Here is a 17,640-nt window from a genome sequence, read left to right as displayed (position 1 = left end):
CTCAGACCATCAATCCACCTGCCAACGAAAGCGGGTATCAATCAAGATCATTGAGGAATCCTCTCAGAATTGTTCGCAGTATCAAATGTACCAGGAAGTTTATACCGACGATATTTATAAGCCGGTTACGAATACTGTAACTTGACGATAATGTAACCGTATGTGCGTACGTCTGATTGAAAGAACAAAGGTTAAAAGATGGTTTCATGCTGAAATGTGGTATGAAAGAAGTCGATTTTGATTTAGATAAAATTGATAATCTCCGAAAACCTATATGATGACAAAAACTAGTAAAATACCTACTCAACATAACATCTCTTTCTGAGTAAATAAGTATGTTTTCTTGCAGGAGCATACTCATTTCCAACTCCTCTTATTGGTCGTGACAAAATTAACATAGTCCTGTTGGAATACAAATAAGAATAGTCCATCTGACTATCTATTAATATTTATAACTATAATGTATTTGGCAGATTTCGCAACACACATATTTCTAGGTTGGGTTTCCCGGGAAATATCCTTCTAAAACAAGAAGGATTTATCAATAACAACATATTTATTCCATTACCGAAACCCTAACCCATATCAAACATTGGCCAAACTTTATTAACGAAAGTAAAACTATAATATGAGGTCAGAGTTCCGTAAAATATTTCTCTCTCATCTGCCTAGCCTTTTCCCAAGTATATTGGGGTCGGCTTCCAATCTATCCTGATGCAGCAGAGTACCAGTATTTTACAAGGAGCGACTGCCTATCTGATCTCCTCAACCCAGCTACCCGGACAACCCAATACCCTTGGTAAGACAGGTTGTCAGACTTACTGGCTATTGACTACCCGTAACGACAGCCAAAGATGTTCAATGACAGCCGGGACCTACAGTTGATCGTGCCCTCCGAAAGACGGTAGAACGTTTCTCACTATTAGGCCTTTTATTTTACAGCAGTGTTCAATTTTGTAGATTCCAAGTCGACACATTCAGCTAAAGGTAGCTCACTTAAACGACTCTACTGTGACAAAATAATATTATTCAAATATGGGCTTTAAGTAGTTGCTCTTTAGATTTTCTTTATATTGACAACATAATTTACACTTAGAACTGACTACTCTAGAGTAAACAAGCTTCTAGTGGATTCTTAAATTGCCTAAAGTCACGTACAGCATAGAAGAAAAGTGTATTTCGAGTTCTAGTAAGCTACAAAATATAGATGTCTCATATTTTGTCCTATAATAGTGAAGTAGATTTTCTGCCTCGGCTGGCCTGTGTCCTAAATTCAATTTTGTCATTTCGTGTAAGCCTTGTTTCCTAACAATGTTACCTGGAAGACCATAGCTTATGCTTTTGTGAAAAGATCTGTTCAAAGAGAGACTGGCGTTGTGGTGGGCTTATTTTAGGGTGGCTACTTTAATCCTAACGTATTATAAGGCTTCGATTTATGCTTGAATATTACCCGAAGAGCATATCACATTGCTTAAAATTTAATAAGCCGCTACCAACTTGGTAAAACCTACGTCGTTTTAACAAATCCCCAATCACCCAAGCAAATGTTTGTTCCCCGTGTCAGTTTTCGAGAAAAATACCTCAACGTTAAACAAAGTTGCACCTACCCTTTATCCGGTATAAACGAGATTTTACCAGACATTGTTTCGACTAAACGATCCCTTATGAGCCCTTTATTCTTTGCTTACGTCATCGGCGTATCGCTCAGCCCGGTCGGTCAGGCCATTTCATTTCATTACAGGGAACCGATGAATGCTATAAATTGTATAATAGGATAAGATTTGGCTTGATAGACTAACGGCCGTTCCTAAATTCTATCCATCTTTTGTTTTGCTTAGTAAGGATAGAATTTTGATATTAACACCATTCAAGTAATTTCAAATTCCTATCTCTAGTATGGATGAAAATAATGGATGGATAGAATATTGAGATGGGTCGTAAAAGTATTATGCGGTTTATCTTAGATCCTAAATTATACATGATTGGTATAAAGCCAATTTTGTATGAAGTTCGTTAATTTGAACCTCAATCTTAGTTTATCGATAATTCTAGACCAGGTCTAGAATTATCGATAAACTAGATTGAGGTTCAAATCATACTAAATTAAAGGGATAGGTATTTTTAAGTGTGTTGATGTAGTTATAAGATTTAATAAGCTATTAAAAGAGATGGAAATGTTTCAAATGTTTGTAAGGTTAACGCATGAGGTCATAGAAAACTAAAAGGTATTTCTGACTACTGGTAAACTCGACTACATATTTTCGGTATGAATTTACAAACAAGGCAATACTAACAAGAATTATTTTACTAGTGGAAATAATAACAAAATGCAGATTTCAAAGCGAAAATAATTGCAATCAAGAGACAGTCTGCTCGTTTTAATTTCGTATGCAAGAGTATAAACGTGTACATTTTATACTCACTTCATGTAATTCGACGAAAAGTCAATTGTGTGCCTGAACGAAATATTAATCGCCACCGTTCAAGCTCTGATTGGATTTTTAATTTATTATTTCTGAAGTTATTTTGTTTATTAAATAGTACATAATGCATTATGTATTTTATTATGAACAGGGGCATAAACAAAGACTCAAAAAGCATCATGATCACTTTTGAAGTGTATTTTATTAAGCTTTTCTTACGTAAATCACTTTGATGAAAAATTGCCAAGAAAACCTTATCAGAAACTACTAGAAAAAATCCAGAACATTCCTTAAAACCCGATTACGTCAGTCTATTCCAATTAAATACAGAGTTTTTGTTGATACGTTCACTCAAAGTCCTAACATAGATACTGGGAGACGGATACGAATAAAATTATAATCCACGTATAGCATTTCTATCCGGCAGCCAGGTACTCAAGCAATATACTGAATACAAATTGAAATATTTATGTTGTTTTATGTTAACGTGCTCTGGGTACGGAAAAATGGGAGCTCAGTAGCGCATGTTTAAAGATGAGTCCACATCTACACTCTTGCTATTTATTTTTCCATATTGTTTGCGTTGGGTGAATTGAGTAATTGGGCATATGAGGAAGACCGTATCCCGAATTATGGACTGAATAGAGATTAAATGGAGTTTTGCTGTATTTACGGCAGATAGAAGACATTTTGTGTTCATACTTTCATAATGAACTTTCTGGTATATACTGCAAGAATATTAGGAATGAAGAAACAATTATGGGTTGGTAAGAGCCTTAAATATAATATCTATACCTGGAGATTTTTACTGAATGATACTTAAGTTCCTTTGAGTTACCATGGGTACTCCGTAGGCCATAAAACGGCCATCAAAACTACTATCTTTCTTACGATCTAGCATTGGACAACATTAATGGTAGAATCGCTACCGATCCATTTGGTATTCAAAAATGACATCAATCAGAAATTTTCCTCCTAATATGTATTACTTTGATTGACCCTAACGGCTATGGCAATATGATAGAACGAAATCATGGTGGCTTTGGTGTTTAAAACATCTGCCTCTCAAGTACGAGTGTGCGAAACGGCTAGTCATAGTAAAAACTCTTCGGTATTCGGAGCCAAACCCAGCCTTATATAAACCAGCGAATGAAAATGTTGTTTTAATTTTAAAGCTACTTTAGTACGGGTCTTTGTGCTCGCTTGCAGGTAAATGATTTATTAATTGGACGTCCGCAGGGAATTTTCAACTCATTTTCGAGAGTACTTCATCCTTTTATTACGTTGCAAATTAATTAATTATAAAAATGCTTCAAAAGTATCGATTTTCACTCTGAACTATAATTAATGTGGTACTAGAGCTTCATAAGTCCTGTAAAACCTAACTAGAGTTAGAAATTGGATCTGTATACTGTAGAAATACTAATATTATATACAGGAACCACTTCTTAATTTATTTGTACCCAACGGGCTCCGAAACTACTGAACCGATTTGAAAAATTCTTACACTGTTGGCAAGCTACACTATCGCCGAGTAACATAGGCTATATTTTGTACAGATACTGGAAGCAGTTGAAACTGGTTATTACATAAGCTACATAGAATAACATTTCAAAAACTACCATCTGTGTAACAGGCTATAAACCAAGAGTGTTTATCATGACATCATCAGTATTTCAGGAGGTTCGTCGTCGTCACAGCCTTTTATCGTCCCATTACTTGGCACAGGCCTCCTCTCACACAGAGAAGAATTGCGCTTTAATCACCACGCTTGCTCAATGCGGGTTGGTGATTTTAGACCCGATAGTCCAGGTTTCCTCGAGATGTTTTCCTTCACCTTTTAATCAGCCAATGGCATCCAAGATATTCTTGTAGTATTCAGGAGATTCAATCGTACCAATATTTAGCAGCATCAAATAACTAATAAATAACATAATCCTAATTAGAGGCGGTGCTAAACAATCACAAATTAATGACGTCATTAAGCTGTTCCTTAATGAATGATAACGGTGGTTTAGCGTTAATGAGCTTCTACGAATACGTTATATAAGTTAAGTGATAATATTAATGATACTTTAGTATTGATCATATCATATGTACTGACAAAGAGGGGTTAACATTTCAAATGAAAATTTGGTAGAGTATACGATATTTAGTTACACATAAGAAGAGGCAAAGTTTTTTTAGAGGTTTTCAAAAGGTTAATTTATTCAAAAATATTTCACACGTAACTAACCATTCTTTTACGCATTGAGGATTGCCGTTAAGGGTCCATGGCACTTTAAAATGACGCATACAAGATGAGTCTGCAACGCAAAACCCCTTTCTGAAATTATACGCCTAACTTTTTATGACGTTACAATACTTTGGCGACTTAATTTTTCTCGTCTAGTCTGATTCATTTACTGAAACGGGGTTTTACCAGTGAATCGGTTTGGTTGATAACTAATACCTCCTATGTGGACTAAAATAAAGAATGATTTAGGTACCTACTCCACAATACATAGTTATGCACACAATATGTTGTAGTCTATCTGTTATTTACGAATAGCTCTGAAGGTTATAGGTACATACATATAACATGGATTTTCCCAGTAGCAGTCTGGTTGATTTTGTTCCCGGTCGGTGTCAATAAACTCGTCCCTATTGCATGTGTTATGATTATACCCAGCGAAATATGAAAGTAGTGAACAACACTAATTTAAGTACCTTTTGGAAAATATTGTGTTGTATTGAACAACTGTATTTTGCCTAGCACAGCATTAGCTTCCCACCGCGGTTTTACCCGCGTCCCGTGGGGACTACTTTGCGCACCGGATAAAATATATAAATAGGAAGGCTATCCTTCCTTCCTGTCTATTCATATTGGTTTCTGAATTACTAGTACTTTTAATTATACTTGCTTCTTCTTATAAGTAATGAGGAAAAAAGACTCTCAGGTTATTCTCATCGAAACAGAATTCCGAAACCCAATCTCACTAAAACAACCAAGTACCAAAAGCAACCATACAGGATATTTTGCGCACCAGCATTTCAGAAATATGCGCTTGAGTTCATACTACCTACGATCATTCGGCAACCCGAGACGACTGGAAAATTATATGCCGATGAAAACAGCTCTGACCTTCCAGGAAGGTGGAAAGTTCTCGACTTGTTAAATTAAAGTATGCCAATCCATGGATTAACCACCCTTCCCATAATCCATCTGGTGTTTCGCTTACTTGAGATAGGTTGGTATTTGACATACTTCCATGAGGCTAATGTTAAAATTCTATCTAAACTAAGCTAATCAACAGATAGAATGCTGGGAATGACCCTAAGACAGCCATTGCTTAACCTACAATGGGATAAGGTTGTAGACCAAGTAATGAGACCTTTAGTTCCAGAATAAGAGTGAATGACTTATAGCTTATTGCAAGCGGAAAATTCCTAGAACTTACCGGTCTTACTGACAAACTTTAACCGTACAAAATAACTCGGTATTGTCATGTAGTCTATACTTATAAGTAAGTTCGTAATACAGTGGAAAATGTCAGCTGTTTGTAAAGGAGTGACCACTTAAATATGACTCAGGCTAAGAAATGATGTACCTACTTATCAAAGACGGACTTTGAGTACGACCTTTACATTTATTTTTTCTAAGACATAAACAGTTGCATCATAAAATTGCAGGTAGATTAATTCTTTAATAAACACATCTATGTATGAATAGTTTTCGAAGACTGGGTGCGGATTAAAAATAATAGTGACGTGATGTTTCAAAATTCTTGCGTAGGTTGATGATGGTAGGTCCTAAAAGAAATACTATAAATTACCATGGTTAAGTTTTAATATTCATGTTTGAGTTCTAAGGCGTGAAACATCCAAGTTAGGTAAATGAGAAAAATGCAGACTTTCAAACGGTAAATCTCTAATTTTTATTTTATGAGCATAAAACACGTATGTGCCTGGAATTATCGGTTTTGCAACAAAAGTACCAAAATACACAGACTTAACCCACTGGTCAGAAAATTTTCGGGTCTTCTATTCATTACGGAAGAAGCTAGAAAGTCTGACAAACAATCTTACATGGGTATCAGGTCGCCCAGGCAACTGGGTTAAAGAGGTCGGATAGGCAGTTGATCAATGTAAAACACAGCTGCTCTTGTTAGACTGCAAAATAGTTAGGAGAAGGCTATACAGATAATGATGAGAAGACCACAGCAGTCAGTTTTATAACAGTTTCATCGGCAGTATTTGTATGAAACGGTACGCATAAACATGGTGACAATAGCGAGATATAATGCATGACTCAGCCACTACAATCATGTTGTGAGCATATCTTCGTTGCCCGCGAAATCCGGTCGGATGATAGACAAAATATTTCGCCGAATCGTTATTACGATTCTGATAAGTAATTTGCTTGGTTAATTAGCGAATTTCATAATGAAATTGTAGCTTAAAAGCCGTGTAAGTTTCTCTAAGGATTTAATAAGATACAACTCCCTCATTTTCTCCCTCAGTTTTTACAAAAATATCTCCAACTTTAACTAGTTTCAGTAAAGTACAAACACCCATATTAAGTCCGATAGGCGACTATTTCTATGTGTCTCTGATTTGCAAATTCACAAAAAAGAAAAAATAAAAGATCATTTTGGATTTATCTGAACCTACTCAAAATGGGACCTTATTTTCAAACATTTATAAAATATCCACAGCTACTACCAACCAATTTGAACTAGTCCAAATCAGGTAAAACTGACTACAACTGATAACTAAACTACTACCAACTGTATATGGATTTGACAATGACATAACTGGCAATTTTGGTAGTCATAGTATGATGTGTTAAATGGATGCATGAGGTCATCACCTACCAAAATAAACAGCATATAGGCACATAAGTATGACAATCATAAAATAATTAGCAGTTTATATGTATACTACATATAAACTGCTAATTATTGTAATGTGGCTTTAGATATTTTAGATGGAATAATATTCCATAATAAAAGTATTTTTTGTATCCTAAAGGCGCCTAAACTACTAAACCGATTAGAACAATTCTTTCACTATTGAGTAGTTACACTATTCCTGACTAACATAAGCAGTTTTTTTCCAGGTGCAGGAAGAAGTTCCCCAGAACTTGGATAAACTACATACATAATTTTATTGTAAAAACAAACTACCTATGTAAAATCATAAAGCTAGATCAAGATAACTCTTTCATATAAGTGATATTTTTAGAAAAATTAATACAGTTTTATCTTATGGGAAAACTGGCGTAAAATTCATTAGCATCAAAATCCTGTGAATATAAAAGTATGAACAAAAACGTTGCAATTTATTTAATTTATGACCTTACTTTGAATTAATTATACTAACATGAAGCCATTAAATAAATACAATTACCATTTAAAAGGAATAAATAAAATAAATGTATTCAAATAATGTATGCATACATGTTCTACTTTCCGAGCTAAAATAGTATCAATTTCATGGAATATACAATATACCTAATTGCAACAGAATACTTAAATAAGCACTAACTCTTTGGATTCTGAAGCCATCTCCAAGTCTTGACTCTATATCCTTCTATGTTATTTTTCTTCCCGCTCTGTTTCCAATCTGTTAGGTGTTGGTGCAATATGTTTTCCGCTTCCATTCCTCTTTCAACTCTGTTCCTATTAACTATTCCACGAGTCCAGCCTCTATTGCAAAACCTGATAAAACTACATTACTCTTTATTAAGCCCTATCATCTTCTGCCTAGCCTTTTCCCAACTTTATTGGGGTCGGCTTCCAGTCTAACCAGATGCAACTGAGTACCAGTGTGCCACATGGAGCGACTGCCTGTCTGATCTCCTCAACCCAGTTACCTGAGCAACTTATCATCAACTTAAGTGTCATCCTGATTCTTCTCTTCAAGACTAACTCTATTTCTCTATTTATGGAACTGTAGTAGGTAACCCTTCTACTTCAGATGGTACTTTAAACAAAAGCTCTGATACAAAGGTGTAATAAATAAAATCATATTCGCATTTGCTAAATTGGTTATTCCGACAAACCATGTAAACTCGCTATAGAAAATTCCAGGGCTTAAGTGTAGGTAGTTCAGTGGAACACTTCAATGATGACCTATTAGCTATCTTGCAGCTGCTCTTTTGTATCTTCACAAATGCATGTTTTAAAGAGACATGATAATATGTTCGTTATAAAGTTATACAGATTTCATTCACCGAGATAGACCGTTTTCCTTGGCCAGAGTAGCATTATAAGTGGTCTTATGAGTACATAGCATATATGCTTTTGAAAATCACTAATTCCTTAGCATTGATGTTTTAACAACAAAATATGATCATTTGTGGTTCAAAAGTATCATAAAATTACCTTCTATTTTTTTCTTCTATGTTTTTATAAAACTGATGTATTCTTTTAAAATTTTTATAGTTCCATGATCGAAGAAGTCTAAATAAGGCAATTAAATACGATTAAAATATCTGGTAGTGTCACAAAAATTGTGATATAATAGTAAAGGGAACAAATATAATGACCACCATAAAATGCTTTGATACCCTTAGTTTTGCAACCAGAAAAATCTACTGAACACCAGAAAAATAAAGTCAAAAATGTAATAGTACCAGCTATTTTAGTCACGATTTCACTTTAAATTGTATTCGACCACCAAATTTAGTAAATGATCACCAACTCTTGACGACCAAATTAATGTATTATTTTTTCCTAAATAAGTCACTGTGATTGCCATAAAATGTAGGCTTATTATGAAATAAAGTATTATGATGCCATATTAAGTTATGTGTCCGGCTTGCAATGCATACGTGAGTGTCAGTATGACGAGTGACAGGGAAAATGGAAGAAAATTACATATTGCGCCGACCCAAGTAAAATTGGGAACAGGGCAGGAGAAAGAAGAAGAAGAATGTGTTTCTCAATACACTCCCTCGAAAACACACTCTTATCGCACTGTTTAGAGGCATGCAATAGACAATTTTCCACCCTAGTGCAGGAAAAGGGTCCCCATAATGTTATTACATTTATTGTATCAGGCCGAACTTATTTTTGGAGTCAGTTTACTTAAACAGGATAGCAAGATGTAAAACTTTGATTATCATTTTATATTAAAACGCTGGTATAATTTTGATGATCATTCACTACTTTGGTGATCATTTACTACTTTTGGGATAACAACGATTTATTTGGACTCATTTTGCTTAAATAGGATAGCAGAATGTAAAACTTTGGTTATCATTTTACTTTAAAATGGTGGTTTAATTTTGGTGATCATTTACTATTTTTGGCTTGCGCATGATTTATTTTGGAGTAATTTCACTTAAATAGGATAGCAAAGTGTTAAAACTTTGGTTATCATTTTACATTAAAATGCGAGTTTCATTTTGGTGATCATTTACTATTTTTGTCTGCTATTTGTTACTATTTCTGGTGATCAGTTAAACATAAGCCAATAGTAAATAATGTAATCATTAAGTTGAAGAAGTTACGAAAAATTAAAAAAATAAGAAATTAATAAAATTATCACGTAAAGTGACCTTTCCTCGTCATTGTAGGATGTTGATTTTATTTAAATTAAAATTATAAACTGTGGTTAATTATTAAAACTTGCGCTTGCCGGCGTCCATTGTTTGTAAACAAATAACATATGACCCGGCTGCCGGTTGATGATCATTCCCACACAACTATTCCCACATATCTTCGTCATAAACATACGAAAAAACCAGCAAAATCCGCCTTCAAATAGCTCAGAAAACCCCAATAGAGTGCTAGGGAGATACAGCAAGTTAAAATCACCATGTGGTCATTTAGCGCGCCAAAATTTGACAATAACTTCGACAAATACTCGAGACGGTAAACTAGTTTTCATGTAATTAATACGTCTGAAAACGGAATTATTATATTCTTTTTCTTGCAGGTAGCAGCCAAATACCTTATAATTTTCAAAAATATACAATTTCCCGACAAATTCTACCGCCCCTAGCGGCGAGAATAAGAAACATAACGTAATGGCCGACACACAGTAGTTTCCGATGACTTAACATCTAAATGCGCAAAATACTTACGCTTTCCTCCTCTTTTTCCATTCCAGAGGGCATCTGAGGTACTGCACGGTTAATCGCCGAGTAGTCCGGTAAATCCGGAAGCTCCTCGGCGAGATATATGGGCATTGGTTTCGACGCATCCAGGGCCCTCGCCCTAAACGAGAGCTTCGACATTTTGTTGACAGAACAAAACACGCTAGCGTCGACACAAAAATGCACTTATAAAACACTTTATAGCTCCACTAGGAGGTCCCAAGGGACCTAAAACTAAACTTTGCACACTCTAGTTCGTTCCCATGATTGATTTTTGCACGCACTCAGTCACAATTAACGAAAAACATTAACGAAACTTTACATATTGAGCGTACTTTACAGAAAGCCATCATGGCGGCTTTCCGTTTGGCGGACGACCATGACCAACTTCCACCTAGTACGACGTGCGCGGGAAGGAAACACGCGGGACCAATTTCGTCATTTTCTGAACTATTAAAATTATTTGAAGATTTATTCACTTTTTTGGCACGAAATATTAAAAGTAAATTAGAAAAATATTATTTAAATATAAATATTGATATTAAAATCGTTTTTTAATGTAAAAATTGAAAAAGTACAGAAATGACGCTGGAAGTTACTTGTCAACTCATAGACAAAGACACTCTATGAGTTACGTTTCATTATACGCAATGGACATTTTACGAATTGTTACGCTGTAATTTATGATATAAAACAAATGTTGTATATTTATTTTTACGTTATAACAATTATATAGATCATTATTTTATATAATTGAGTGAAAATAACTATAATGTTTTGGTTGAAATGAAAATTGTAAACCATAGACACGTTACTTTTTGCAAAGGAATTTTTGCTTGCTGCCTACATTAAAATTGCTAAGGAGGGTGAAAACCAATAAATTGATTTCTGATAAAGATGTCCGTTCGTGTTAGTATCCCACATCTTCAGAACTCCTAAATGATTGGCTACTTAATTAAATTTAGCATCCGCATTCAAAATGTAAAGAGTATTTTGTTTTAAATATATATATTTTTACTTGGTCTTTCTTGTACCTACAATTGTATATAAATCCCACGGAAAACCTGCAGATCAATGGTTACTGAGTTACGGATAGGTGTTAGTTTTAGTTCGTACAATATAGCTTGCAGTAGTTAAAAATAAAATGTAAAATATAATTTGGGGTTAGGTTAGGTTACCCGTAAAATGGGAAGGGCTTTTTCGTTCCAAACCTAACTTTTATTGCAGTAAAATAATAGGTGGTTGTTTATGAAAATATTTTTGATAAAAACATCCCACCCTCTAAATTTTAAAACATAACTTAAAGAAATACATGACGGCGCCACCGTCATTGTGTGTCTTATATAAAGCAGCGCCTTATATAAAGCGCGCGCGCGCACGACTCGGGTCATTCCAAAGACTACAATATACCGTCGACTCTTGTTCATTCAAACCTGCGATATTTCGAACCTCTCGTTAATTCAAAGTTATCACGAGTTCCCTACAAAATCTCTTTATATTTCGAACTAAATCAATACATTTTATGCACTTCGTAATTCGAACGAAAAAGCATTGCTATATAACAAAACGACGCGTTAATTCGAATTCTTAGTCGTCCAACACTCGAGAATTCAAAGTTGCAGAGAGAAAGAGGCGGAAAGATTGTAAGTGAGAGTCAGAGAGCAGTCTGAGTAGCAGCAATCTGTTTTGAAGCAATATGACGGAGCTGTTTAGAAAGATTAATTAATTCGCATTATGAATACTTGTATGCACACAAATTAAACTTTTGAAATTGTTATAAAATAGCAGTTAACAAATAATAATTGATCAACACTTGATAGTTCGATGTTTTATTTATTTTCTCTCATAGATTTCGGATTTTATTGAGAACAAAATTCAAAATTTCAATGATATTTCGGAAAGGTTATTCAAAATTAATATACATTCAGCCATCACCATCCTACGATACTGCTGCTTTGGCCCCAAATTAACCTACATCTTGCGTGCTTCTCATTTATGGAAGCACATCAACCTTTTGGATCAAATTGATAAAATAATTCGACATACACTTTCATCAATTTTAAATGTGGCCTTGGACGACAAAGCTTGGTCTCAAGCTACACTTCCCATCCGTATGGGAGGGCTTGGCGTCCGCAAAATTTCCAGTATTAGTTTACCGGCATTTATTTCCTCCGTCCATGGCACTGACAAATTGATCAGGAAAATTCTACCTATTACACTGATCAATTTTGAGGTGCCATGCCTGGCGGAGGCTATTAATGCCTGGAAAGTCACATGCCCGAATACCGATCTACCCGCCAACCCATCCTCCCAGAGACAGTGGGATGAGCCGCTCTGCAGAGTAATACGGAAAAATCTCATTGATACGTCAATTACTTCTGCGGAGCGAGCACGCCTACTGGCTGTGGGTGAATGGGAGTCAGGTCTTTGGCTTCACGCATTTCCGTCGGCAAACATAGGCACCATGTTTGACGACACCACTTTCAGACTCGCTGTCTGCCTGCGTCTGGGTGCTTCGTGCTGCACTCCTCACCGCTGCCACTGCGGGGAAGCTGTCAACAGCCTCGGTCACCACGGCCTGTCGTGCAGTCGGAGTGCGGGCCGCATACCACGACATGCGAATATCAACGACGTGATCCGTCGGGCTCTTGCTGCCGTCGGCGTGCCAGCCGTACTTGAACCAAATGGTTTGGCACGCGACGATGGCAAGAGACCAGACGGCATGTCGCTATTTCCGTGGAAGATGGGTAGGACTTTAGTGTGGGACGCGACCTGCGTCGACACTCTTGCGCCATCCCATCTTCCTAGAACTGCGTGTTGTGTTGGCTCCGCCGCTTCACAAGCAGAGGACCTCAAACGGCGCAAATATAGTAGCCTTATCGGGAATTACATGTTTGAGCCGTTTGGGGTTGAAACTCGGGCCGTGGGGTCCGAGTGCTCACGCGCTTGCGAAGGAAATTTCTAAACGCCTTGTTGACACTTCTCGTGACCCAAGGGCTGGCTTTTATTTCGCACAGAGGTTGAGCATTGCCATCCAACGTGGCAATGCTGCCAGCCTTCTGGGTACATTACCCGGTGACAGCGATGAGGAGCAATTTTTTGATGCAATGTATTAGTTTTAAGTTGTACATATAAGTTTATTTTTAATTTTAAAATTAATGTAAATATTATGTAAATAAAATTTTTTCTCTCACAAATTTCGAACTATTTAATATTTCAAAACTCGATAATTCGTAATATTTTAAGAGTCCCTCGAGTTTCAAATTAACGAGAGTCGACTGTAATAATATAAGGTCATTCGTTGACCAACGTTCGTTTATTTCTTTAAAATTATTTGCAGTGACTAATATTGTGTTAATTAGAATGTGTGAAGACCTCTTTGTTTTATTTAACGATGTCGGAGCCTGACGCCGACATACATACATATATAAAAACTCTTGAAATCAAAACTATAAACAACTAGCTTCTGCCAGCGGTTTCACCTGCATCCCGTGGGAACCTCTGCATGAATCATGATAAAAGCCTATAGCGTAGTAACTATTATAGTAATCTGTGCCTTCCTCGATAAATGGCCTATGTAACACTGAAAGCATTTTTCAAATCGGATTTCTGAAAGTGAACAAAAGTAGGTACACGATCCATTATTAACTTAGGAGAATCGGGCCCTTAAAACTGCTATTACGATTCAATTTCTAATGGATTTTGACATAATTAACTTAGCGGAATCGGGCCCCTAATCTACGCTGATGAACTTAGAAAGCGGAGCACGAATAATTTCGTACGTTGACCTACCCAACTACCAATTACTTATCATTGTTATACCTGCACTGCACATAATAGGTACGATGCGCAGTGCAACTGTGTATGGTACGTAAAATAAAACAAACAGCTAACCAATGTCATGATATTTATTGTTTAAATTATAATACAGCTGACAATTTACCGTTTATTTCAATACAGGCGTGTTTATAATGCTGTTTAATCTCTATAAAACCATTCGAGTGATTGCTACGTTAGTTTTCACTAGATATTAATTATGCTTTACACTGTAAAATTATCAGTAAAGAACTTCACCTTCTACTATTCTTAGTAATCTGGTGTGAGATTTTATCCTACTTATCCCTTGAAAAATTAACCAATTTAGAATGCGAAGAATGTTGGCGAGACTGAAGTAAACTTTTGCGTCATATACCTAGACAACTTTGTTTTAGCATGCGCTCGGAAACGAAAGAATATCGTACGTTGACCTACGTCACTTGTGCACATTGGCAATAGTGCGAGTGTGTGAGTGTCACAAAACATGTATACATAGGTCAACGACCGGAATTATTTTGTTTCCGCGCGCTTGATATATGTAACTCACCATAATCGCCCTTACTAGAAGTGTAGATCGCCTTGAACATTATAATTTTACAGTAAAACACATTTGGTACAAACCTATACTGAATACAGTGAAAATATATATTTATCTGTCGTGTGCAATAAATATAGTGACTTAAAATTTAGTAAATTCGCTTATAAATAGTGTTCACATTGAATTTATTTTATATTTTGATCAGTATTTGATGGTATAATACATAACTACCTACAATTTCCGTGCAGTTGTTAAGCAGGTTAGATTTCTTTGACTATCATAATATATTTTCAAGCATGGCAACAATACCAATAATAAAAAAACAATCATACAATTTTTAGTATTGCCATATAATAAATGCGTGTCGCCATATAAAAAAATGCCTAACACTATAAAACCTTAGATTTTGTACAAATTAATCTTTCAATGTATCTTAACTAGTAATATGCATAGAGTTAAAAATATTTTGCGAGTGATAGATTTATTAATTCTGAGCTACAGCATAGGTACCATCCAGAACTGAGCCTTGGTCACTTTCCCGAAGAGGATTTTCTTAGACAATTATTGTAAATTCCTATCTCTCGCAAACTACTTTTATAAGTTAACTAAACTATCTTAACATTCACAAATTAACAAATCGTTTCACACTAACATACATAACATAACAAAACGTATTATTTAACATTACTTATAATTTTCACATTCAGTGCTTTTCTATCTAATCCATTTCTTATTTCAATATTCCACTTTTCATTTCCCATCTTGCAATCATCAAATATCTTCATCATTTCATATAACAAATAAAGTCCTTCATCAATAAATGTATATAAATCAATTAAAAATCATCCGAATCGAGAACCTCCTACTTTTGGGGAGTCGTTTAAAATATATACAGAAATATCAGAATCAAGAAATGTCTCCTTTTGGCAATTCGTTGAAAACCACTTAAAAGTACAAGCCATTGTAGTTTTATCTATTTAACTCAGGCGTCACTGTCTCTTGAATTTAATAAAATTCGCAAACAATTTTGGATATAAAAGAACTGTAAATAATTAATCATCTCTATGCCAATTAATTTGAAGATATGATTCACTAGCGACTCTATAGATAATAATAAAACCTTTGCGTAACGGGATGCTTGGCATTATGAAATAATGGATAATCAAAGGTAGATGTTCCCACTAATCTTCATGGCGTTTTGTAACTAATTTCAGAACACAAGTATGCGCATTTAACCCTTGCATTGCCCACCCCTACCCCGTCATTTGTTGATACCTAAAATAAAAATAGTTTCTGCGCAGCTACTTGAATCGCCATACAGTTTGACGATAGCTATACAGGTTGTTACTGGCGTGACATTATTACGACGTCACTCTTAGGGTTACGTACCCTACTGTCAGCAGTAGAACTTAAGACCCGTGATAGCTAGAAAATTGAACTTTTCAGCGTTTTTACCTCATGCAATTTCAGCACGCACGATGATCAGATGGGTCGCTAGTACTTCATATCAAAGAGTGGTATTTTAAGTTATTTATTTGCCAGGCATCCCTTGATGATTTACAAATACACCTTTCATCAAATAGCTTTGCTAGTCTGAAGTTGGCTACTGGTGGCTTTTGAATTATTCTCTCCTTGTCATAGTCAACGGATTTTGACATAAGCATTACAAAATTCTCGTTATGCCTCTGTCTAGCAAATAATTTGGGCTGTTTTTGAGAATCTGGCTTTTTTATTTTTGCAATATATAAGGTCTAATTTTGTGTAATTTTCGTTTATCTATGAATTTAGCTTTCAGGCAGACCTGACTTTATTTTATTTTTATGCCTTTTCAAATAGTTTAAATTAGGTCGTTTAATATTTATTTATTATGGATTATTTTATTTCATCTTTTTATATTATTTCATCTGGGTATATATCGAAGTTTATAAATTATTGAGCAGTAATAGATTTTATGTAACAGTATTATTTATTTGGATACATATTAAGTTAGTATTATGGTATTCAAGCTAGCATGTATTTAGGCGTTTGATAAAACTAATTTATATAAAGTTAATTTTAATTAACCTTATTAATATTGTAAAAGCAATGAGGAAACCAGTCATTTACAATCTGCCTAGTCAGATTGTAAAACTGTAAAAAATTAATGGACTTTTGAGTGATGAAAATTGCTTCATTAAAATGATTAGTAAGATCAACTAAAATAACTATTTAAAAATATATGAAGAAAACTGCCAATAGCTTAGTAAAGTTTCTATATTATTTATTTCATAATTCGGTAAAATGTTTTGTTATATTGGGAAAAGTATCAAGACTTTTTAGAAAAAAATAATCCATAGATATTTTAAAATTGCTGCAAACTAAAAATGTTGATTTTAATCAAGAAATATATTTTAACTAATATTATTTATAAATGCGAATTTGATTGAAATATTTAGGTACTGAAAAATGGCTAAAATATAAGTCGGTATCTACGTGTATATTTGTTATTTTAAAGTATTTCTATAAAATCTTGACACTTTTCCATCACAAAAGAGGCATAAATACCTGTTCAACAGTACATTAAAATTTTAGGCGTTTACAATATTTACAATAATTAGCGAAAATGCGAAAATATGTTGTACAAACATGATTAAAAATAAATAATTATTAATTTTAAGAGGAATGTGCAAAATCGTATTTTTTATATTTTTTAGTGTACGTTTTGTAAGACCGCCTTTACACTTGTAAATAGCTTATGTAATTAACTTACGATAAATTTACATTGTAAAATCCCTTTC

The 17,640-nt window shown here is 34.8% G+C and overlaps 1 protein-coding gene across 1 annotated transcript in view; it reads right to left on the bottom strand.

Annotated features, from left to right (window-relative positions):
• LOC110369605 (uncharacterized) overlaps positions 1-11,123 on the bottom strand; it is a 104,357-nt gene extending 93,234 nt beyond the window's left edge. Inside the window, 1 exon segment of the mRNA XM_064041943.1 lies at positions 10,498-11,123. Coding sequence (XP_063898013.1) covers positions 10,498-10,650 — 153 coding nt within the window. The 5' untranslated portion in view covers positions 10,651-11,123.
• Between the last annotated feature and the right edge of the window lie 6,517 nt (positions 11,124-17,640).

The sequence above is a fragment of the Helicoverpa armigera genome, chromosome 27, assembly GCF_030705265.1.
Source record: "Helicoverpa armigera isolate CAAS_96S chromosome 27, ASM3070526v1, whole genome shotgun sequence".
Taxonomy (NCBI): Eukaryota; Metazoa; Arthropoda; class Insecta; order Lepidoptera; family Noctuidae; genus Helicoverpa; species Helicoverpa armigera.
The sequence above is the reverse complement of the archived record's forward strand: the minus strand, read 5'-3'. Positions and strand labels throughout refer to the sequence as shown.